The sequence below is a fragment of the Camelus dromedarius genome, chromosome 11 (genome assembly GCF_036321535.1).
Source record: "Camelus dromedarius isolate mCamDro1 chromosome 11, mCamDro1.pat, whole genome shotgun sequence".
NCBI lineage: Eukaryota > Metazoa > Chordata > Mammalia > Artiodactyla > Camelidae > Camelus > Camelus dromedarius.
In genome coordinates, this window is record NC_087446.1 from 51,756,991 (window position 1) to 51,780,531 (window position 23,541).

A 23,541-nucleotide genomic window follows, 5' to 3' on the forward strand; every position below is an offset into this window, starting at 1 on the left:
TGATGGGGCAGATCAAAATAATTTTAAGAGCTGCAATTTTAATATCCTGATGTGAAAATGACTGAGATACAGACTGACCTCGGAAACATTGTTTAAAAGAAGACTATTAGTTGTTGTAATATTTCACCAAAGCCACTGTTTAAATGTTTATTTTTTAAAATGTATATCAGTGCTATTCTAAGATAATCATATTCTTATAAAATAATTTAACCAATAAAAATAGGGAAAATAGGGAGGAAAGACACTATTTAGAAAGAAAATAATATGCTATGAAAATTTTGTCTCCAGAGAAAGTGGTAGGTTATTTAAGAGGCTGCTCCATTATGTAAAAGCTTGGTTATCAAATTCAGATGCTTCGGAGAGGGACTCTTTGATTTGCGCCACAAAATAAATAGTTTGCATTAGAGAAAGCTTCCCCTCAATGTTATGAATCATCTTTGACTGCTGAGTAATTAAGCCCGTGATTTTTAATTTTTAAAACTACCATGAGACCGAGAAAGGGTGAATTAATGTAGATTCTGTTATTATTCTTAAAGGCTTTCAAAACAATGGACCAAGAATGGGAAGTCCTGGATTAAATTCCCAGACCTACAGTGATTGAAGACCTTTTGCTGCATTATGCTAGTCAGACAACAAACACATCTTGCCACTAAAAAACAAACAAAAAAACTGAGCACAATGTCTTAATGATAGACATATTTTGTAAACCTAGTTTAAGGTCATATAATTGCTTCTCAGGAACGTATTAAATATTAGCTATTATGCTTTAGAATGTGGGTTGTGACAGTATTGTGGGACTTTTTTTTTTTTGACACCTAAAGGAATATTTAAGGTTAGTGAGACGGAGGTCTAGTGAATTGAATGTGATTATCTCCTCCTCTTCTCCATTAGAATGACATTTACTGATAAGACAGCAGCCTTAGGAGCCCTGGGAAAGGAAATCTCTGCAGGTTACATACCATTTAAGAAAGACTGGTGATAGCAATGATTCACATTTAACGTTAGAAATTGAGCTGAATGATAAAACATAATGTGTTTCCAGACTATAAATGGCATATATTAGCAGAGTCCAAACTGTGAGGTTCTAAAGAATATATATCTGCCTTGGGAAGTAGTACTAAAGCTTTTCTAGACTAGGACAAAAATTATTATTAAACAAGTAGTGATTTAATAAAAAAAAAAGGAAAAGAAAAGAAAGAGGGAAAAAAAAAAAGAGAAAGAGTGGGAGGAAAGAAGGAAGGAAGGAAGCTGCAAAAGGTAGAGAGAAAATTTAAAGGAACCTACTTAACACCTGGTGCCAAACTCAGAGGCTTTTTCCCCATGAGAACAAAATCAAACATGTCTATAAACATGAATAATATGTATGGACACAAATATTGTAATTGCTGCCAAAATGATAATACTGCTTCTATTTTTCAGAAATATTTTTATTGGATACATTCAGTTAATTTTATCCAGCTGTCAGTAAGTACTTTCTGGAAGTTGCCAGAAAATGACTTGAATGTGAACACTTAAAACAATGAATAAATCATCTTAATACTTCTATGAGCATAAAGAAGAGCCTCTGGGCCAAATGGTTTCAGTGTCTACTTTTTGGCATGGGTATCACAGGGTTCCTAGACCTGGTTTGTGTAGGACATGCTCTCAGAACTGTTTTTCCAACCAAAACGTTAGGCTTGTGGTGAATATCTTCAATCTTAAAGGGACTTCCTAGTGGCCAATAGTAGTATCTTTTCCTGAGATGGCTGGCTGCGCCCAGAGAATGGTCTGGTGTTGGTAGTAGATTGATTCAGACAAGCTTAGGTAGGGACTTGGCCCTTGAGTTCACACTCAAAAGTTCCCCAGTGCAATGACAAGCATTCTTTTTTTTTTCCCCCATTCATATACTTTTTATGGAAGTATAGTCTATGACAAGCATTCTTAATTATATTACAAAAAAAAAAATAATGTTGTGGCTAAGATGTCTAGGTACCCCGGGAGCACATGGCCTTTGCACTGACCTCAGGTAGAGAAGACTGTGGGCCAAGCACAGTGTGGTCAAGGGGTGTGGGATCATGTCCCATCTCAGCTACCCACTCATTCTGTTATGTAACCTCAGGCAGTCTTTCCCATCTGAGAATGGGTGTGTTGATGCCTGCCTCAGAGGGATGGCACACCTCTTTGCAATGATGTAAGCAAAAGCCCGGTGTTACTAAACACAAGTTCATGTGCCCCATGCATGGTGAGGCCAAAACAAACCAAAACATCAGAGTTTGTGATACTGAGTCCAAATTTGTTCTGCTCATCACACGACAGGCCAATGACGAGGTGCTGGGGCGGGGAATAGTGACTTTATTCACAAAGCCAGCAGATCAAGAAGGTGGGGGACCAATGTCCTAGAGACCCAAGTCAGAATTCAGGTTCCTTTTATACTAAAAATGGGAGAGGGTGTGGTTGGTTGTAGCAAACTTCTTGGTGCCAGAATCCTTGTTCTTGCAGCTGTCGGCCTAGGTCAGGTCATGATGTTCCCGTAAACCTCCAACATGACAAATGTTATTTTCTATTCTGCAACTTTTCATCTTTATATGAATAGAAAAGTGTTATATCCTTAAAGGTCAGAGCCTCAAGAGTGGGCTTTCCTGTACATTTCAGGTTATAGGCAACGTTCTTTCACAAAAGGTGCAGAACCAGCACGACTAAGCACAGGAACCAGAGCGCAGGGTTAGAGCTAAAGGAACAGATCTCATATGGAGTCAGATTTGTTCCTTCCTATTACATTTGGAGCAGAGAAATGTTTATTGCAGAAGGATCCATTGGCTGATGCCCAAGAAAACCCTGAACTCCCTGTAGGGTTTCAGAAAGCATATTTAACGGCTGGGTGAGGGAGATGGGGTCGCAGAGTCCATGATCAGCTCGTGCACAGTCCTCTGATTGGTTGATGTGGAGGTAACAGGGTGGCCAACATTATCAACCCCGGGCATCAGAAGGTCTGGGGGCCCTGTGCTCACGATCATCAGGTAGTTAATTTCTTCCATTCGGTGGTGGGGTTTAGCATCTGAAGAACTCAGGAAATATGCAGGAGATACCATTATCTGGATACTTCAGACAGGTGTTACAGCAGAGGACATGGGAGAAGGGTCTGACCCTGAAAGGCGCCACAGGGCCCTGCTCAGTTCCACTGGCACTGTGCTGAGAGTCACCAGCACCTACAGCAAGAATTCTTTAAAACTCTAATGTGCCGCTGCTGAGGTTTTAATGATTGGTTATTTTTTTAATGAAGCTAAAAATTATAGAAACTTTACCTAACACCAGTGATATCTGGGTCCCTGCTTCCAGCAAAAGTTATGGTAACACCAAATTGAGAATATTAATAATGAATCAAAAAAAAAAGTGAGCTTTACCCAAAAAAACAATTAAAGCACAGCCAAGGGCTTTGAAACCAGACACACTTGGGTTCCGAGCTGAACTTTCTACTTAATAGCCATATGGCCTTGGGTGAATGATTCAGTTCTTTCAACTTTCTCCTATATAAGATGGCTCAACAGTCCTTACTTTGGCGTGGTGTTGTCTAGATTAAATGAAACCATGGGTCTGAGCATTGGCCCTGCTGTTGACCCGCTCATGACCTTGGGCGAATTTCCAAATCTCTGGGCTTTGCTTTGCTCGCTGGTCCAGGGCTTTCAGAGTAACCCCTAATTCGGTGATCGGTATGAGGATTACATGGAAAACTTAAAACGGTGGCTGGCACATGGTAAGTGCTCACTGGGTGTTAAATATTCATTTTTCTTTGTCTCTTCTTATTCATTGATGTTACTGTTAACAGCCAGAAGTTAGGTTTGATAAGCTGACCATAGCACAGATCTGAAAAAAAATGCTCGAACAGTCTGGAGTATAATCCGGCGAGAGAAGTAACTTCCTGAAAGCAGACTCTCAAAGGAACAGAAAGAGGGGTCCAGGCGGAGGAGAGGAGCAGGGGCTGTTCTGGAAAGCACTGAGGGAGGAGAGGGCACTCCGCCGTCGTGACCCACCCCTGAGCCACTGGAACTGGCCCAGCTGCCTTTGACCATCACTGTCACCCCGCATTTCACAGCTCACCAAGCCCTTCCCTTCCACCGCCACGCCCCTGACCCTCACGTTGAGTTGGTGGAGATTCTGAGCAGTGAACCCTCACGTCAAGCACCCCACCCCCTTCCGGTTACTTCTTGTGTCTGGTTGTCTCTGTGGTAATGTAACTTTGTCCTCATACCAGGAAATAATTCAGAAAATATGTTGCCATGGAAGTTGCTGGAAGCTTCCACATATTGACAAGGAGAAGAATTAATTGGCCTGTCAGACCATAGGAACCCCCCTGGGGAGGTCATCTTTGACTGCACTCGGAAGTCACTGAGTCAACACAGCATCTCTGGTGTGTCTCCGCTCAGCCAGGATGCCTCTTGACAGGACCAGATTCAAAAAATAAAAAAAAAAAAAAAAGAAACCAAAAACCCTGCTCCAAGGTAAGAGACAGCTTATTAAATCTGTCTCAGGCTTACTGCCTGATACCTTTTAAGCCTAGTCTGATTCCTTTCAGGCCCTTGACACATGTTAATTGGCATCACTCTGTTGGCAGAGGCTGAGAGGAGACAGACTTGCTTTCTGCTTCTCCTGTACTCAGCAGGACGTCTTTTCATAAATACCAAACGGGATGCCTTAAAAATGGAAAAAATATGCAAGATGGGGCTTTAGATGCATTTAGACAGTTTATTCATCCCTGAATATGGCCAAGCCCTTCTTGTGCTCTTTTGGGCACAAGAAGAGTGTCACAAACTGGGACAAAGTAGAAAACGTGCCATGTGGAAACCAATCATTGTCAACAGTAAGTGCCTGTGGTGGCCTTTCCTCACCTCAGAGTTCCTGACTGTGGGCAGTCCTACTGCTCCTTCTTGAGTGTGTTTCTTTCACTGAATAAATATTTATTTACAAATATTTGTACCATTCAAGGAACTGGAAACACAGCATCAAAAAAAAGAAAAGAAAAAAGAAAAGAAAAGAAAAGAAAAGGAAAGGAAAGAAAAGGAAAGGAAAGGAAAGGAAAAGAAAAAGGAAAGGAAAGGAAAGGAAAGGAAAAGGAAAGGAAAGGAAAGGAAAGGAAAAGGAAAGGAAAAGAAAAGAAAAGAAAAGAAAAGAAAAGAAAAGAAAAGAAAAGAAAAGAAAAGAAAAAAGGAAAAAAAAAACTTGCTAAAAATTCCTGCCCTCCTGAAGGAGAATTAACATGGCTGCACATAGGCTAACAGCTTAGGCTAATTCTTCCACTTGCTATTAAACCGGCCAACTAACCTGACTAGCCGGTTGCTGTTTCCAGCCCCAGGCCCATTGTTAAACTGAACTATTAACTTTACTGCTTCTGCTTTATTTCAGTAATCAAGAGAAACAATCATACTTGGGTTGTGGGTTATTCTCCAGGAAGAAGGTCACGGAACTATAGCCTTACAAAATAGAGTAATCACCAAAGGTCCTCGCCGTGGCCACTCAGAGGTAAGAGATCAAAAGGGGGTGACAACCACTGGCCTTTGCAGAATTGACCACCTGGAGATGACAGCAGTCTGGACTTTATGAGAAAAATTTTGTTGATTGTTATCGATGCTTTATTGTTTAAGCTGTGGCTGTATAATCACCCTGCCCTGCCTGCAGGATGGGCTCACAGTTTTGAAGGCACCAGCCTGCTGTGAGTCCCCTTTGCCTGGCAAAGCAGTAAAGCTGTGTCTTTTCTTCCATGCTCTAAGACCCTGTCTCTGAGTTTCAATTCGGCTTCGTCAGGGACGGGGGCCGGTTTTTCGGCAATACTCCTGAAATTGCATAGTAAGGAAAATAGATAAGATGTCAGCTGGTGATGAATGCGATGGAGAAAAATAAAGCAGGAAAAGGGGAGAGGGAGGGTGGGCTTGGGGCGGGGTGGGCAATCCGATTTTAGAGAACCTGGTCAGCGGTGAAGGTGACATTTGAACAAAGACCTGGAGGAGGCAAATCAGGAAGGAATCAGGAAGAGAATTCCTAGCGCAAAGTGGGAGCATGCCTGGGGTGCACAGAGGCCACTGGGTGGGCGCCGAGTGAGTGTGGGACAGGGCCGTGGGGAATGAGTCCAGGGATCTGGCAGGGGGTGGGGAAGGGCTTGCAGACCATCGGGAAGACTCAACCATGGCTACACTCTATAGTCACCTGTGGAACTTTTAAAACCAAGTGAATCAAAAATCCAGGGAATCTCCCACTATAGCTCAGTGGGAGAGTGCATGCCTAGCATGCACGAGGTCCTGGGTTCAAGCCCCAGTCCCTCCAATAAATAAATAAATAAATAAATGAACCTTCCCTAATAACAATAACAATTAAAACCATGTGAAATTCTGCATGCATGGAGTGCAGGCCTGGGAATGTTTTTGAAATCTCCATGTGTGCCTGCAGGGAGTAGTCAGGGGTTGAGAGATACTGAGTCCAGAGGAAGGGCATGAGCTGGCTTGGGCTTTTGAAGGGTCATGGCGACTGGAGCCTTAAGAACAGAGCAGAGAACAAGGGTGGCAGCAGGGAGACCAACGAGGCTCCAGCACTAATCCAGTGAGGGATGCTGGTGGCTTGGATGGGGATGGGATGGAGGTGGTGAGAAGAGGTCAGATTCCTCCCGGTAATTCTGAAGAGAGCCCAGAGAATCCTCCCACTGATTGCATGGATAGAGGGTGTGAGAGCAGATGAAGAGTCAAAAGATGACACCAAGTGTGGGGCCTGAGCAATGGGAAGGGTAGGGTTGCCACTTCACTGAGATGAGACAGACCAGGGTAAGAACCATGCTTCTGCAACAACCCGGAAGGCATTTCTAGGTCAAATATCAGCAGGTTACATGGAAATGCCCAGACATAGTCGAGCACTCTGCCCCTGACACTTCCCAGTGATCAAGAGTGTCTTTAAGAGAGAGAGTGTGGGGTGGGGCTGGAGGGCGAGTCTCTCCCGCTGAGTATCTTTAAGGTGGTTTGATAGCAAATGATAAACATGGGTTCCAAGCATTTTCCAAAATTAAGGAGAGGAGATGAAGACATAGCCAGGAAAAACTTCCCGTAAATGCCTCTGCCGCCATCTCCTCTAAATCTTCAGGACCCTGTGGGAAGAGGCTTCATTGTCTGGCAGCAACCCTGGCAACGGCCCTAAATTCAAGAGACATATAGGATGCTTGACACCGGTCAAGGCCTCTCCCATCTCCCGGAGTGCACGGAACTGAAAACTGAACAGAATTCGAGAATACTGTGAGTGACAAAGAGCAGGGAAATCAGTCGTCATGATAAGCAAGAAATCCCTGAAAAGCGATACCTGAGTCCAGTTCCTTAGGAAAAATCTCAAACCCTGTACGTGGCCGCATATAATTTCATTTTCAAAAACTCTGTCAAATCCCTAAGGTGCTTAACATTGACCAATTAAACAAGGGGAAAAAAAAAAAACCTGTAATGACACATTTGTCATTCAAATCACTACCTCCTATATAGTTAATTAACGTATTTTTTTAAAGTCCTTATTTAAATTATATATTATGATTAATGATATGATTTTTCAATTGAATCCTTACATGAATTAGATTTATTAACACAAATAGTTCCTGACAAACTTGGCCCAGGATCAAGGAGTACATTTCTTCTGGGTTTTAGGAAAGAGTCAAAGTTATTATAAATGGTTGCTTAGGGGAGACACTGCTGTTTCTTCCACTGGTTTGAAGTAGGTCAGATTGAGGGCTCAAGGCTTCCCTAAGGTTGTAATTAAGTATGAATATTAAAAAACGGGAACAAATAAAAGATAAACAACTTCTTTTAGGCTTTCACATCACAGGCCTTTCATTATGTTTGTACCTCAGGCAAGATCCTTTTCTTTGGGGAAAAAAAATACAGATTAAAAAAAAGAAACCAAAAACCCTGTGCAATGGTTCTTTAAACCTAGACTTTTAGAAAGATTCACTCAAGCACGAATGCTTTGGAGAAGTATTAAACTGGGCAGAGGTGGGGCAAAAATGCACACAAATGCTCAATAAGCAGCCTGAATTGTTGTAATTCAATTCTGCAGATCCATCTGATGTGGTTTTTTTTTTTTTTTTCCCTTCTTTTCCCTTGAAAATCCTCTCTTTCTGTCTCTTCCCACCCAAACCATTTACTCGCATGAAAACTGGGTTAGTCAAATCAATATCTCGGCTAGCAATGTAAATTCAATTACAGTGAAGCTTGGATAAACATTAACTCTAAGACATTTCTTGGTGTATCGAGTGATAACTGGATTAAGTAGCATCATTTCATCATGACAGAACTAAGCTCACATTGTTCCACAAGAGAAGCAAGTATTTCTAACTCTTTCTAGCCTGGCAAAACATGCTATAAGCCTTTACATGAGCCAATTTTCTATGCATTCTCCTTGAAGAGCTATGAAACAGGATCACATTGCAGCTACATTTTCAGCGAGGGTGGAATGTGGGATGAAGTTCATGCTGGGACACATCCTGAGGGCCAGGCAATCAAGCTGCCTTGGGGCACTGGAGCCCGGTTTCCTACAGCTGCTCAGGTTGAATCCGCATGGCCCCAGGGAACATTCATGGTCCCTGCCTCCCGCCTCCCATCGAGTCTGCATGTCCAGCTGTGAAAAACAAACCAGACCTCTCTTCAACGTAGAGATTTCCTGGAAGCCTCGCTCAGGCAGCCTTTCTTCCAGGAAGACTTCCCTGATCTCCCTGCCTTTGGGCATTTCTATAACAGCACCTTTGGCTCATTAAAACTGTGTTTCTGCCTCTGTTCAAACACTGAGAGCAGCTTGATGGTCACTAATCTCCAGGTCGAGCTCAGGGACTGGTGCATAGTAGGTGTTCAATTTGTTTGTTGAATGAATGAATATAATTGAAAAGCTAAGACGTGTGAACACCTGCTATGTGCTCGGTGCTGGTTAAAGAGATAGGAGACTCTCCTGTAGCAGCTGAGGGTCTGTTGAGGAGTCAGGAATGTAAAGAGAGAAGGAGGAGGAATCGATGTCCAACAAGGGGACAGAGCAGAGTCTCGGAAGCAGAGCCAGACCACTGGAGGAAAGGTCACCTGACATCAGATAAAAGGAGGCGGAGGACAGAGGGGACATGATGAGGAAAGCCCTTTTATGGAGATGAACAGTGTTACAGTTCAGTTCATTACAGCACAGATATTAAGAGGCTGGATTCTGGAGGGATCACGACAAAACAGGATTCAAATCCTGACTCTTGTCCTGTATGTTCTCTAGACAAGTCATGTAACATGTTTAAGCTTTAGTCCTCCCACTGTAAAATGGACATAAAAGCAATAACTTCCTTGTAGGTATGAGACAAAATATATAAAGCCCTGAGCAGGTGGCTTACAGATAAAAATGTTGTGATTCTTGTGATTGTTATTCTCATTCCTCGAGACATGGCTAGCTCACTCAGATGTCTTACATCCATTTTTATATGTAAGCCCCAAGTGATGGAAGAGGTGACAGGTGACGTTTGGGGCTGGGAGTGTAGATAGAGAACCAGTGTGAAATGCTAAGGTCTCTTTCTCCTCTAGATTTGATCTCAAATGATAATAGATCAGCAAAAAATTTTTAGAAGTTTTTTTTGGGGGGGGGGTAATTAGGTTCCTTCCTTCCTTCCTTCTTTCCTTTCTTTTCTTTCTTTCCTTTTCTTCTTTCTCTCTTTCTTTCTCTCTCTCTCCCTTTCTTTTCCTCCCTTCCTGCCTTCCTCCCTTCCTCCCTGCCTTCCTGCCTTCCTCCCTTCTTTCTTCCTTCCTTTTTTCTTTCTTTCTTTCTTTCCCTTTCTTTCTCTTCCTTCCTTCCTTCCTTTCTTTCTTCCTTTCTTTTCCTTTCCTTTCCTTTCCTTTCCTTTCCTTTCCTTTCCTTTCCTTTCCTTTCCTTTCCTTTCCTTTCCTTTCCTTTCCTTTCCTTTCCTTTCCTTTCCTTTCCTTTCTTTGTAGAGGCAGTCCTGGGACTGAACCCAAGACCTTGTGCGTGCTAAAGTGTGTGCTCTACCACTTTATACCCTCCCATCTGCAATAAAATTTTAAATAGAATCCCTGACATTCATTTTAGAACACTATAAACTCGTGTGCACCATCTCCTTACAATATCTGCTTTCTGAGGGTAAGGACCCCAGCTAAGGTAACATTCAGAACATCTACAGGGTGCTATCCCGTGTTCAAGGTGTCACTTTAGCCCAGGTGAGTAAAGGGAGGTCTCTGCCAATCATCTTCCTCGTTTCATCTCCTATTTGTCAGTTTAACTAGTAGTCAAACTCTTATTCTTCAATTGTTTCAGGTTTTTGGTTTCATCTCTCAGCTGTACTGTAATTTCCTTTAAGCAGAGAGTAGTTCTTATGCATCACTTATGGCCTCCACGGTACCTAGCAATGCTTAGCAATCTTCTCTTGGTTACTACTGGCCACTCGTCACCAAGGGTTTGACCCTTGATCCTACGATACTTGACTCCATGACAACAAGATCCTGGTGTGTGGCTGTTAGCACACTGGTGCCATTTTGAGTCCTTACCCTCCCTCCTGCCCTTCTGCTGACTCTACCCAGGACTATACTGTGCAGTGAATCACTTCTCTGTCACCAAGGGCTTTGTTGTTAAAAGATTAATAATCATTAGGACCAGGTGGCCTCTATGCTCTGTTAGTCCCCAAACAATGAAGACCTTAGCTAACGTGTTCCTGGTGTCCACGAGACCAGCTATCCACTCATGAATCCTGACTTAGGAATGCATGTCTTGTTTCCAAGCACCTACCCCCATACCCTCGGTTAACTATAAAATCGCCCTAAGAGCCCTTTGGTGGCACGGAGCGGGGCTGCAGATGCTTCTGGATGGTTTTCTGCCAGATCCCGGTGCCACCCTGTGAGTAAGCGCCCCCGTAACAAACTGATCCGTTTATGATATGGAACCGCCTGCCTCATGTTTCAGTCTCAAGATGCCTTCTCAGTTCGGTGGGCACTTTTCCTTCCCTCCCTCCTCCAACACCTACCGATACTACAAAATTCTCTGAGTATAATATTTGATCCTCTGCTGACATATTACCTAACAGAGACCAGGGAAGCTAGTGAGGCTACCTTATGCAATGTTTTTTAAATTATTCTGAGAAATCTAATATTCAATATCTTGTAGTAACCTATAATGAAGAAGTATATATGTATGTGTATGTATGACTGAAACATTATGCCGTACACCAGAAACTGAAATATTGTAACTGACTACACTTCAATAAAAAACTCTTTTAATTAAATTAGTTGAAAAAAATCCCCCATTGTGTCTGAACTGCTCCTACTGCTCTTGCAGACATTCAAAACAAATTATCAGATGGCCCGTCAAACAGAAATATTTATGCTGTAAACTTGGATCATTTTTAATTAAACAAAATGTTGAATTTGATCATTGATTCATTAAAAAATCTTGAATATGTTGTTTATGATGATAACGCAGATATCTGCTTTGCATATTAAGCAATTTCATGTGTGAAGGGCAACCCAACTGAAAAGGGCCAGCAGACGGGAGAGGCTTCATCGCCTAGACCTCTGCCTTCTTAGGCAGGTTTCTAGTCTCGCTACTTGTGACACATTGTGTTTTATAGGGAAAAAAATAATAATTGCTGCCTTTATTATGTCTGAATGACTACCATTCCTCTTCTCCCAGCTTTGCTGTGACTAGTTCATTCACACTCCTATTTATAAAAGTTTACTTAAGACCCGTGCTTTACACAGTTACTCCATTGGTGGAACATCCCTGAGAGTTCTGTGCGCAGATATTTTTTAAACGATTCTCACGAAAAAAAATCACTATTAACTGAGTCACTGAAAAAATTACTTATCCCTTTTGAGCCTCTTTTTTCTATTGGTAGCTGGGGATATTTCCCATCTTTCAGGGCTTCTGGGATGAGGAATAAAAAACACCACCCCTCAGGGCACTTAATTAAAGCCATTATAAATACCATATATATCAATCACATTTTACAATTTATAAAAGGGTCTGTGTTTCCATTCTCTGTTTGCTCTGATCTTCACTGTAAACGGGTTCCCCTCCCTGGAATCTATTCATAAATAACAATGTCCAGTAAGCAGTCCTCTGGATTATTCAGAAGTTATTATAAGAGTTTGGGGTTCAACTTTTTATATATTACTACCCAGTAATACTTGCAAAGGCAAACTAGTCATTATCTTTCCACACTAACTTTTGTATTATAAAAAATATGGCGTTCGGGGCTGGCTCGATCCTGGGCAAGGAGGGGTGAGAGAAACATGACAAGAATTTCAGTGTTCTCTTTTAAAAAATATTATTCTAATATATTGAAAAAGCTAAGAAGTTTGCTCTCTGTAGCTGAAATCTGCACTCAAATATCCTCGGAATAGGCCCTCACTTCACTATGATCTAATCCAATTTGAAGGCCCCAGAGCTCATTGTTATGAACCAGATCTGTTGTTGCTGCTGTTGTTGAAGAGCCAATAATAGTTTTGTTTTTTTTTTAATGAAAGAATCAGAGATTGAGTCATCTCAAAGTAATTATTCTCTATTTCATAATTTAGAGAAATATAAATCATAAATAAAAGCAACAATTTACTCTAGAGTTTATTTAGTATTAGGGAATCGGAGAGGGTATAGCTCAGTGGTAGAGCGCATGCTTAGCATGCATGAGGTCCTGGGTTCAATCCCCAGTGACTCCATTAAATAATAAATAAATAAACAGTACCAGGGAATCAAACTCTTTCATTTTTCCAACATATTAGAATTTTTTTTTAAGAGAGCGCTGAAATTCTCCTTTGTATTAATAAATCCATTAGTAAGTAATAATAATGTGTTTTGACATTCCCAAAGACAGAATTTGCTATGGTCCCGTTTTTGGATGTATTTCAGCAAAACAGGCAGAAAATCATAATTATTTGGCAATTAAAAAAAATATACAACATGCAGGTCTTACTCCCAATGGCCTGAACCAGCATCTCTGATTGGGGAGGGTCTAGAGAGTGGCTGCTAGAAACCCTTGTTTGCCTAACTGTCCCCTCTGATCCCATGGATAAGCCTGCTTTTAGACCTGTTGCCAGGTCACTTGGTAAACCAGATGACACCAAAAGGTGACACTATTCAAGCAGCAAGTTATGGCAAAGGCAAACCAGCCATGCTGGAGGGTGTTTAGGCTGTATCCTGTTTAAACACTGCTTAGCAGGAATATCCAAATTAGATGTCTTTTTAGAGTTTGGACTGACAGTGTGTCTTCTTGTCCCTTTTATGTTCCCTCCCCATAAGTTTCACCTACTCCCTTCCGATTAACAATTTAGAAAAATGAAGAAAAAAAAAAGCATGCTTTTTGGGCAAATAATTCAAGCAATGAAAGCTAAAAATAAATATATTTAAACCTCTCTAGGCCAAACAGTGAAGATTAATGCAGAAGTTGGCTATAAGTTAGAAAATGTTTTAGGCCGTTTGTTCAGATTATAAATCTTAAATGTGTATTTAAAAAATGTAACTCACCATTAGCTACTGCGTCTGTTATTGTGAACCTAATATCTTCTGGTTATAGTGGGAAAATACTCTAAGCCCAGGAAAATTTCACATCTATGATCTTTGCTCGATTTTTCCAATGAGTATCCACCTCTCCCACAACTGTGTAATAAAAAATACTAAGTAGCTTAAAAGAGAAACCCAGTTACATAAATCCAGATTATCACTTGGAAGGAAAATTATATAAAAGTTTTGAGTGGGACAAATTCATAAAGTACAATTTAGTTCTATTCCTATATTTAAAATACATGTGATCAGGCTTCTACCAAAAAAAAAAAAAAAAAAAAAGAAGAACTTAAAATTCCACTATATAACATTCAGTTTCATCCCCATACCTTCCTGTTCAAAGCTTTGTTTCGCAGCATTCAGGATTTTTTTTGTTTTCCTATGTTTTGGTTGTATGTTAGTTTTGATCTCAGCTCAGCGTATCCTTTAACCAAGCAAGGTGTATTAGAACCAACCAAGGTCAGGCTCTACAAACTCCCCCCTCTTAGGACTGTCCGCGTTCCCTTGCCAAAGGCAGCATGCATTTCCTAGGATCAAGGGTTTGAGGGCTGAAGGACCTTAGAGATCCTGCCCAGAAAATACTCAGTTCAGAGATGCTCTCTGCAACCTCCCTGCCAGCCTACACTGGGCTCTTTCACGCTCCTGGTCAGGGTGATCATGGCCCCTGAAGACAGCCCTTCCCACTTCTGGAGACTGTCAGTAGTTCGAGAGTTTTTCCTTGTGTCCAAACTACCCGTGTGACCCTGAAAAAGTCACAGCATCACTGAGGCTGAGTTTCTCCAATGGAGTGATGATTTCAAAGGTCACACACATCCCAGAACTCTTCCTAATTATTTAAATGGCAGGAACTGGAATTAAATGTTTTCCTGTCCTATCTTTGGGTCTGAAGGATCTTACCCAACAGATGAGGTGTTTAAAAGGCAGAGAAGTAATTTTTTAACACCACGCAATAAGGAATTTGCAGCGCCTACTGAGAAGTGGCCCAGCATCCCATTCCGAGCACACGTCCTGACCACTCACTCACTCCTAACCCCCAGCTGACCAATGTCTGCCACTGGGAGCCTGGCCTGGCACTTGTCTCCACCAGGTATCCACCCTTCCCCCAAAACCACCTGCAGAACGTTAGTCTTCCCTCCTCATCTCATTCTCAAAATATCTGTCACTGTTGCCTACTTCCATCTTCTAAAAATTCTCTTCTCTCTTGGCCCCAGTGACAACACACCCAATTCTCCTTTGCCATTTTCTGACCACTCTTTTGTCTCATTCTTGGGCTCCTTCTCCATCCCCATAATTAAAAATAACTATTTTTTGACTCTCTTATCTTCTCCAGGAAGAATCCTGAACCTGAGCTCTCCTTAAATCCTTGTCACTGATTCACTGCATGGCCTTAGATAACCCACAACCCTCTCTGGGTTTCCTGTGTCCCTGAGCAAGGGAAGGAGCTGGACTTGATGGTCCAAAGCATCCCGTGGAGGTGTGCTACGCTACTCTGCCCTCATCTCACTCCTGTACTCCATCAGGATGTGGTACAGTGTCAGAAAGCCAGTGCAAGTCTGTGATGGAGCTAAGACCAGCAGGAAATCATCACTTCCAGTGTGGGAAGGAGCCTTAAACATAACCCTGTCTGAAATCTTCACTTCATAGCTGAGGAAACTTAGATCCACCTCGGGTACTCAATTACCACAGCAGAGATGGGAATGAGGGGGAGGTCTCTGGGTCTCTCAGTTGTTCCAAAATCAGAGCTTAGGGGCCTCCCAAACCTGGCTGAAGTGCATTATGGCATCAGAGTAAAATGTGATACAGAAGGTATAAATAAATTGGGGTGGAACACTTTAGAGCCTTTCCCCCCACCCTTAAAAAAAAATGAACTCTGTACTGTTACTCCAAGAGAGATATTTGCTCTAGAGGGTACTGAACACCAGGTAGCACAATCTGATCCCATAAAACATCTGAGACTTATGTTTTTAAATAGCCAAACAGAACAGAACATGGAGCTGGCAGAACAGATACATTTACAATAATTCAACTGTCCAAAGCACAGTACAGTAAGATTATTTAATAGTCCATACGATTTAAGATTTACATACACACAAGCGGATAAACAAATATTAGTCTGCTAGAACAAAGGCTGAAGAAGTTCCTCAGACATTGTGGTATTGACACCTACGTATCTATGGCAACGGATAATGATGGCTTTAAACTTTCAGTAAGATCTTTTGTACAAGGATAGGAAATGTACCAAATGGAAAGAAGACAGTCAAACAAACGTGCCTTTATTGTACTATTTATCTAACACCATGGGCTGCGGCATTGCTCAGTACATTTTATTGGGGTAGTCTGTTTACTCTGGTCTGCAGTGATGACATGAACCGAATTATTCCCAAATCTAACTTTACTTCGTGCTTTGTAAATAATTGCTGCTCGGTTCTTCCTTCTACATCTTTTCAAAATGAAATAGGGCTCAATGCTTTTCTTTAAAATAACTCAACTCTGGTCCCCCGAAGTCAGCAAAATCTTTTTGAAGAATACTAATACGTGAAATTTAACTTTTCTTTCAAGAATCCTGAGTGGAAGAATAATGAAGTCATGTCACCCCCAGGCCAGCTTTGAAATGATCAGTGATGCTAGAGACTAAGATGTTATCTAGAATTGAAACTCTGAAAAACCATCCCAGCTATCTCCGGCACATTGAGGAACTGAAGTGCTTTACCACATTTCCTGTTACCCAGTGAAAGAGACCCTTTGGTTATATTTCAAAAGCTAAAACACATCATGTCTGCCCTGCTGTTTATTTCTGTAGGTCACACAAGAAGTTGAATATGAAGAGATTAAATCACTACATCATACAAATACAGGCACAAAATTAAGTGGACGCCACAAAGGGTGTGTCTGAAAACACTGAATTGACTGAATCTGAGTCGGATTTCACCCTCGTGGACTTTAAGATGCCCTCAGCTATAACCGTTTCACTGGGAAAGAGCCTGACTTTCCCATTCTGCCCGGCTGCGGTATCCTTCAGGGGTTCCAAAAACACCACTCTTTTACTGGCACCTGCCTTCCGTTCATCAGCGGGGCCATCACTGTCAGGGCCAGGAGTGAGGATAGATGCATGGGCATTGCTTTGGTTTAGCATAGTTTTTTGTCTCTTGGGTTTACACTTGCAGGGACATGGCGTCAGATAGAGGTACAAAAGTACCAAAACGATGCTGGCCACGCAGGCTGCAAGAGTGGTAAAAGCTGTGTTAAATGCCTCATGGGCATGGGATCTGTTTACTGTGAAATTGCTCACGTTTATTGTGACATCCACAGTTTCATTTAACAGACGCTGCCGATTCATTGCAATACAGGAATACACTCCGGCATCCTCAAAACGAGGACTTTCTATCACCAGACTTCCATTGGGAAACACATAAAAGTTTTCCGTCTCTTTATCTGGCTCCAGCACTCTGTTATTTGGACCCACCCACATGAAATCGGTATTTGCGTTTCCAGTCTTGCTGTCACAGTGGACAATCAGCCTCTCCCCGACTTGAGCCTCATGAATAAAGCCAAGTGCACGGAAGGAGCCATTGATGATACTGTCAGAGCAATTCATGAAGCTATCCTGGAGGAGAAGCATCTGATGGAAGTGCCTAGTGTCAGACCACAAGCGACAGGTATAATCATTCTTAAAATCTATCACTGAGCTAAAGTGCCTACGATACCAAAAGATCAGCAGCGAGTAAAGGGAACAGTCACAGACAAATGGGTTTCCATGAAGGTAAATGCCTCTCAGCTGCTTTCCTGGCACTAAGTTTAAATGATGCATCGGTAGGGAGGGGATCCGGTTATAAGAAACGTCTAGAAACATCAGTTCTGCCAGCTTGAACCTTCCAACATACAAATCCATGGGAAACTGCGTGAGAAAGTTTCCACTTAGGTAGAGTTTCTGCAATTGGGAGAGCCCTCCAAATGCTGAAGGGTCAAGATAGGAAATGTGATTGTTGTAAAGCAGGAGCACTTCCAGAACCTTCAACTCTTGGAACACTGCACTTTTCACAGTCTTCAGCTTGTTGGATGATAAGTCAAGACACTTCAGGTTTGGAGTTGTGGAAAAACTGTCAGCAGCAATGCTCGTGATGTTGTTATGGCGAATAATGAGGGTGTTCAGGTTTACAAATGACACCGGAATCCACTCAGAATCCAGAAGCCCAATTCTGTTGTAACTCAGATCCAGTCTCTTAATCAGTCGGAAAAGGTTCCCTGGCACCTTGGACAGGTTTTTGTTGGTGCAGCTCACGATGTCAGTGGCACAGATGCAAGCGGTGGGGCACACCCCGGAGGCGCCACGGCTCACAGTCACCGTGATCACCAACCAACACAGCAGTTCCCTGCAGCCTGGTCTGACAACTCCAGGCAGGGTGGGCAGTGCATGTAAGCGTAAAGACATTATGGTCGCCTCTAAGTCTCTTCCAGGCGCCTTTTCCACCAGCTCAGCCTCCCACCAGTGAACCTGGTAAACAATCAATATTTAAAAAGGGGTAAAAAAACCAAAGTTAACTACCATTATTAACCCTTAAGAGTAAGAATTGGCTTTCTTTCCAGTAACTTTTGAAATGGAGGATTTTTTTTTTCCCACACTAGGGAGCCTATGTCCTTTTTTACCGCTGGATGCAATTTTTCCTGGGTTACTACCAATTACAGACATTTACATTCTAACACAACCGTTTCAACATCAGAAACTCAAATTTTTTTAAGGTGCATCCTACGTGTTCGTGTTTTTTTTTTTTTAACTCTCCAAGAGACACAAAAATACACAAACGTAGCATATAAACAATTACACGGAAGTACTTAGCAAGCCACCCATCCAGAAAGCAACTCACAGAGCTGGGAAGCCTCGCGGGCTCCGGGGAGAGACCGCCGACGGTGGTGTCTTCTGCAGGTCTGTGCGTCTGTCTGTCTCTGTCTGTCACTCTGGCATCTTACGAGTTCCTTTCCCTTTCGCTCCCGGCGGGCGGCAGCCTCTCGCTGGCTCGCAACTTTGGGGAGTTTCAAGCAGCCTTGGAGGCGGCGGCAGCAACCCCGGGCGCAGGAAACGTCTCCGCCGGCTCTGGTTGGCTCTCCTGGGCTCTCTTCATGGCTGGGCTGAAGGTACTGCCTGGGCGATCTGGCTGTCGCGTGCCCGCGCGCGGGGCGCCCCGCTCCCGGAGCCGGGTCGGAGGGGCGGGGGCGCGGGCAGCGGGTCGGTCCCGGCCCCGCCTCTCCGCGCTCGGGAGGCTGCAAGACACGGGTTCCCGCGCGCCGCGGGCCGGGTTTTATCCCAGCGCGCCTGGGGTCGGACGCAGGGCGGGGAGACCGGTCCCCGCCCCTGCGCGTCCTCCCTCCAGCGGGAACCAGCTCCCGGGCTGCGAGCGGGAGCCGGCTGGGCACGCGGCAGGGGGCGCGCGGCGCGGGCAGGGGGCGGGGGCGCAGCCAATCGGAGCGGCGGCCGGCGCCCCCACCCCAAGGCCCCACCGCTGCCTCCGCCGCCCAGTCCCGGGGCCCGCGGGCGCGATGGGTGGGGGTCCACGCCCGAGGCCGGGGCTGGCGTCCCCCGGAGTGAGGACTGGCCTGTGCACTCCTGTCAATTTCGTCCGTGCGCCCAGCACTGACCCTGGGGGTGATGGGGTACGGGAGGTTAAGGGACACGCCCAGCCCGGAGGGAAAGGTCGCATACACGCAGGTCGTCTCTCTCCCAGCCAGTCTACTGACGAATAACCCGACCTCCTCGGCTTTCTTTGCGCGAAGAGCAAGGGGGCTTCCACCGCACTGATTACAGTAGGTTTTAAAGGTTTGCAAAATAAACACAGAAGCCGCTGTCTCCTCCCACATTTGGGGGAGGGGAGAGAGAAATCGGACACGTTCTTCCCCGTGCAACAGGATCTCTGCTTGAGGGAAGGAACCGGGAAAGCTCTGCGAGGAAACCCCTCACTTCCCAGGGAAAGTTCTATCCCTTCCCTGATTCTGGAGGCAGCATCAGGGATGGTGACCAATTAGCGAAGGAGAAGTGCAGGAAAGAAGGCTTGGAGCCGACTTTCCGCCTGAAAGGGAAAGATAAGAGTATTAAGCTTAAAAAAAAGAAAAGAAAAAGAAAAACAGAGCCAGGCTTTTTTTCTTTTTCTTTTTCTTTTTTCCCCAAAATGTGTTCCTGTGGGACAGGGACTGATTCCAGAAGGGATATACGCGCAGAGGCTGTTCATCCTTTCGTGAGAGACAGGCTGGGAAAGGTGCCAGGCCGGGTGGACGAGGCCAAGGAAAATGAGGTGCAGGGTGGGGGAGCTGATGAGCTTTTCGATTAAAAATCCATTTTTGTTTAATTCTGAGATCAGTTTTAACGATAGGATTTGACTGAGCCAAATGGCCCATTTGTCCATTATATCCGGATTAAAAGAAATAAATTACTGCCCTGATGAGAGATCCTAACCGAAGCAGGAAGGAGAGGGACGTTGAAAAGCGAACCAAATTAAGAAAAACAGTTGCGGGCAGGGTACAAAACTCGTTAAGATTACTAAAGAGAGAAATGATAATGCAGACAACCCTTCCCCCTCACTCCGAAGCAACCTTGGAATGAGTGAGAATTGGTCTCTACATTGTCCATGAATGGATTCATGTTGTAGCACAGATCTGCAAGGCCAGTGCCAAGTTTAAATAGAATTGCCTGCGTCGTTAATTTAGTCAGGCTGTTTATGGAATAAATCTGGAATAACACCAGTAAATTAAGATTTTTCAGGTGAAAGCAGCTTGACTCAGATGAGTTTCAGTTTTAGGACAAGTTGAAGTTTATCATAAGATGAATACAGCCTGAAATGCTTCAGGAAAGCATTCCTTACTGTGAGCTCCCAGGGGCCAAGCCAGGGTTGCATTTTTCTAAGTTTAGGCCACACTTTCTTGGGTTCTCAAAACAACAACAACAACAACAACAACAACAACAACAACAACAACAACAACAACAACAACAACAACAAAAACACTTAGTCTCCAAGCTATCATTTTTTACAGTTAGAATAATTAACACAGAGAAACAGCATTAAGATTATTCAGAGGAATACTTGTTAAATGACTAATAAATCACCAAGTTTTTTCAGTATTTTACTAACATCGTATTCACAGGAAACTATGAAGGTGGGAGAAAGACCTCTATTTAAAGCAAAAATAGTCTCAAAAGAAAAGTGACTGTCAAAAATGGAAACAGAAGGTTATGTTACTAGAGTTGTAGGCACATCATGGAAACATTATGCAAAGATTCCACAGCATAAATAAATTAAATGCACTTAAAATCCACAGGCAAGTTTATCTATTTGAAAATCTTATCTGGGGGATTCTGTACATTTGCAGAGGGGAAAGGAGTTTTGAAAGGGGTGTGTCGACTTGACTTGAAGAGAAAGCTAGGAGTTGACCTTAATAATGGTATAAGGTGGGACCTTATTTTGTGGGGGATAATGTTTTATCTTTCTGGCATCCCTTCACCCCCTTCTGCCAGATCCGGTCTTTCTGCTAGAAGGTATATTCCACAAGAGCAAAAAGTTATGTCTAGGACATTGCTCTATTCTTAGCTTCTAGAACCCGGCTTGATACTTGCTTGCCATTGAATAGATTTTTGATGGATCAACTAGTGAATGGGGAACCTCTTCTGGGCTTAACCCAGCCTGTGTCTGCTCATTGCCATTCTGCTGTCTATACATCAAAAAGCTTGCCTGAAAGACAGAACAGTGGGAAAGAGGAGCCCTGGGGACATTATTTGAGTCCTGGATCCAGTAATGCCTGAAGGCCACTGCACAATTTTGCTTTTCTTTTTAATTAGATTCTCCATCCCATCCCTTTTTTTTGTTTTTGTTTAACTTGTTTTGTGATGTGTTGATGTCATTTGTGACTGAAAGTCCTAGTTCATATAATGATGGTAATAATAAATATGTATGGAGCTGCTGTTATGTGCCAGATCTGAGCTCTGTGTTTTACATGCATTATTTTATTTACTGCTTATCATAACCCTATGACATTGTAAAATCCTAGAAGCCAGATGGTAAACAACTGTGTTTCAAATTATTTGAAAATGGAATGGGAAGAAATTAACTTGAGGCTCCACTTGAAGGATTTAGATTAAACAGAAGAGAGACGTTTCTGACAGGGTGGTTCCAGCCTGGAACGGGTTGCCAAGACAGATGGTTGAGTTGCCTTCTCAGGAGTTTAAAATAGGACAGATAGATATTTCTCTGGTCTTTTCCACATGACATAATCTATTGGTATTTTTGACCATTCAGTAATAACTCTAACAGATAGGAGAAGGTAGATTGACATTTGATGTGATTCTGAACCTAGTGTGCTCTGGTGCTCTGGCAAGTGTGGTCCTTCGAGTGTCTGGCTGGGGTTGGCAGTAACTCCTGCCTGGGGGCAGGGATTTGAGTAGATGAAATCTCAGGGCTTCTTCTAGCTCTGTGATTTCCAGAATTTCTCAGGGTGTAATCAAAGACTTAAGGAGTTAGAGATGTGAGATAAGAAATTGTTACAGCACTAGTTTGATGATTTGGAGTAATTTTTACTAATAATGAATGCTTTAATAGCACTTTATATGCTGTAGGGGGGCTTTCCTATTCTGGGTCTTATTTGATTCTAGCATGCATCCTGCAATCAGGTGTAGCTGGGACACCAGTCTAAAGTGGACTCTTTTTTTTTTAACCTGGGGGCACGTGAAGTGTCCTTCAGGGACAGCTCACAGGAGTACCCAGTTCTGCAGCGCCTGATCATTGTATGCAGAAGCTTTCTGCTGAAAGTTCACTCTGGGGGCAGCACTCTTGGTAGGGTTTTTGCCATATGACTGGAGCCTAGGTCCATAGGAAACCCATAATGTTGCCCACCAGCTCTGGACGTGCACTCCACTCCTGCGACAGCCTTTTGACTTGCTCCAGCTGGTTTTTGTAAATTGCCCAAGATTTGTGATAGAAGTAGATTTCACACCCAGCACTGTCTCTGGCTGAATGGAGACTGGAGCTCCAGCCCCTGTGCTCTCTGAACTCCAGGAGGCATGTGTCACCTTGGGGTTGGGTTCTCTGGAAGCTCCTTAGGCTAGAAATGGCAAAGGCGGGGAAGGATGGGGCATGCAAGTAAGTATGCACATGCCCTCCCCAGGGAGTGCCCACAGTGGGGCAACTCTTTAAGCAGTCCCCACTCACCCATCTGCTCTTTCCAACTCTTGTCTTCATGGACATAGACTGGATAGGATCTTTGTCGTTGTTTTCAATTTAGTTGAGCTAAAATTCATAGAAACAAAATTCACCATTTTGACCATTTTAAAGTATACTAATCATTGTTTATCCAACCATCACCACTATCTAATTCTGGAATAATTTCATCACTACCCCCCCCCCCCCCAAAGAAACCCTGTGGCCATTAAGCAGTCACTCCTATTTCTCTCCTCCCAGCCCCTGGCAACCACTGATTTACTTTCTCTCACTATGGATTTGTCTACTCTGAATATTTCATATAAATGGAATCATACAATATGTAGCCTTTTGTGTCTGGCTTCTTTCACTTAGCGTAGTGTTGTCAAGGTTTGGATGGGGTTTTTGGGTTAAAGTTTGTAGGACCCATTGGGATCATCCGCTTGAAAGTCTGCATAGTTGGTTTAGTTGCACTTGAACTTAGATGTAGGACATCTGCCCCTGCTGTTGTCAGCTTTGAGGCGCGAGGTCCCATTTGCCCATAGCCTTCAGTTATAAAAGTATTGAGCCCCTGTGTGGTTAAAGAAGAAACCTAGCAGTCTTATGAACTGAGATCTAAGTTCTACTCTTGGGCAAAAATGCTTTCATCGCTCCATAAACCCCAAGAATCAATTAAGGATATGACAATGAATGATTTCTTAGATTCCTTTTAACTTCAAAAAATTAATCTGATTTTCTGATAGCAATGTATCTGCTGTTACTCAGGCCCTAGGAAGACAGAGGGCTAGAACACAGGTACCAGCCGGTTACCGCAGATCTGAGTTTAGTTCCTCCCTCTGGGTCACTTATC

At 43.3% G+C, this 23,541-nt stretch overlaps 2 protein-coding genes across 8 annotated transcripts in view; one reads left to right on the top strand and one right to left on the bottom strand.

Moving 5' to 3' along the window:
* Nucleotides 1-15,559: 15,559 nt before the first annotated feature.
* Nucleotides 15,560-18,519, bottom strand: AMIGO2 (adhesion molecule with Ig like domain 2). Its single transcript, XM_010998234.3, has 2 exons — nt 18,381-18,519; nt 15,560-18,010 (listed from the first exon to the last, which is right to left on the bottom strand). Exon 2 carries the CDS (start codon nt 17,945-17,947, stop codon nt 16,382-16,384), a length of 1,566 nt encoding a protein of 521 aa, XP_010996536.2. The 5' UTR covers nt 17,948-18,010; nt 18,381-18,519; the 3' UTR covers nt 15,560-16,381.
* The window catches only part of PCED1B (PC-esterase domain containing 1B), a 111,175-nt gene continuing 106,003 nt past the window's right edge, over nt 18,370-23,541 (top strand). For 6 of the 7 annotated variants that reach the window (XM_064490912.1, XM_064490909.1, XM_064490911.1 and 3 more), the window contains exon 1: nt 18,514-18,648. The gene's annotated coding sequence lies outside the window, so the exon portion shown is untranslated. Of the gene's footprint in view, nt 18,440-18,513; nt 18,649-23,541 lie in introns of those variants that run through there. The other variant, XM_064490908.1, reaches the window with a different exon arrangement.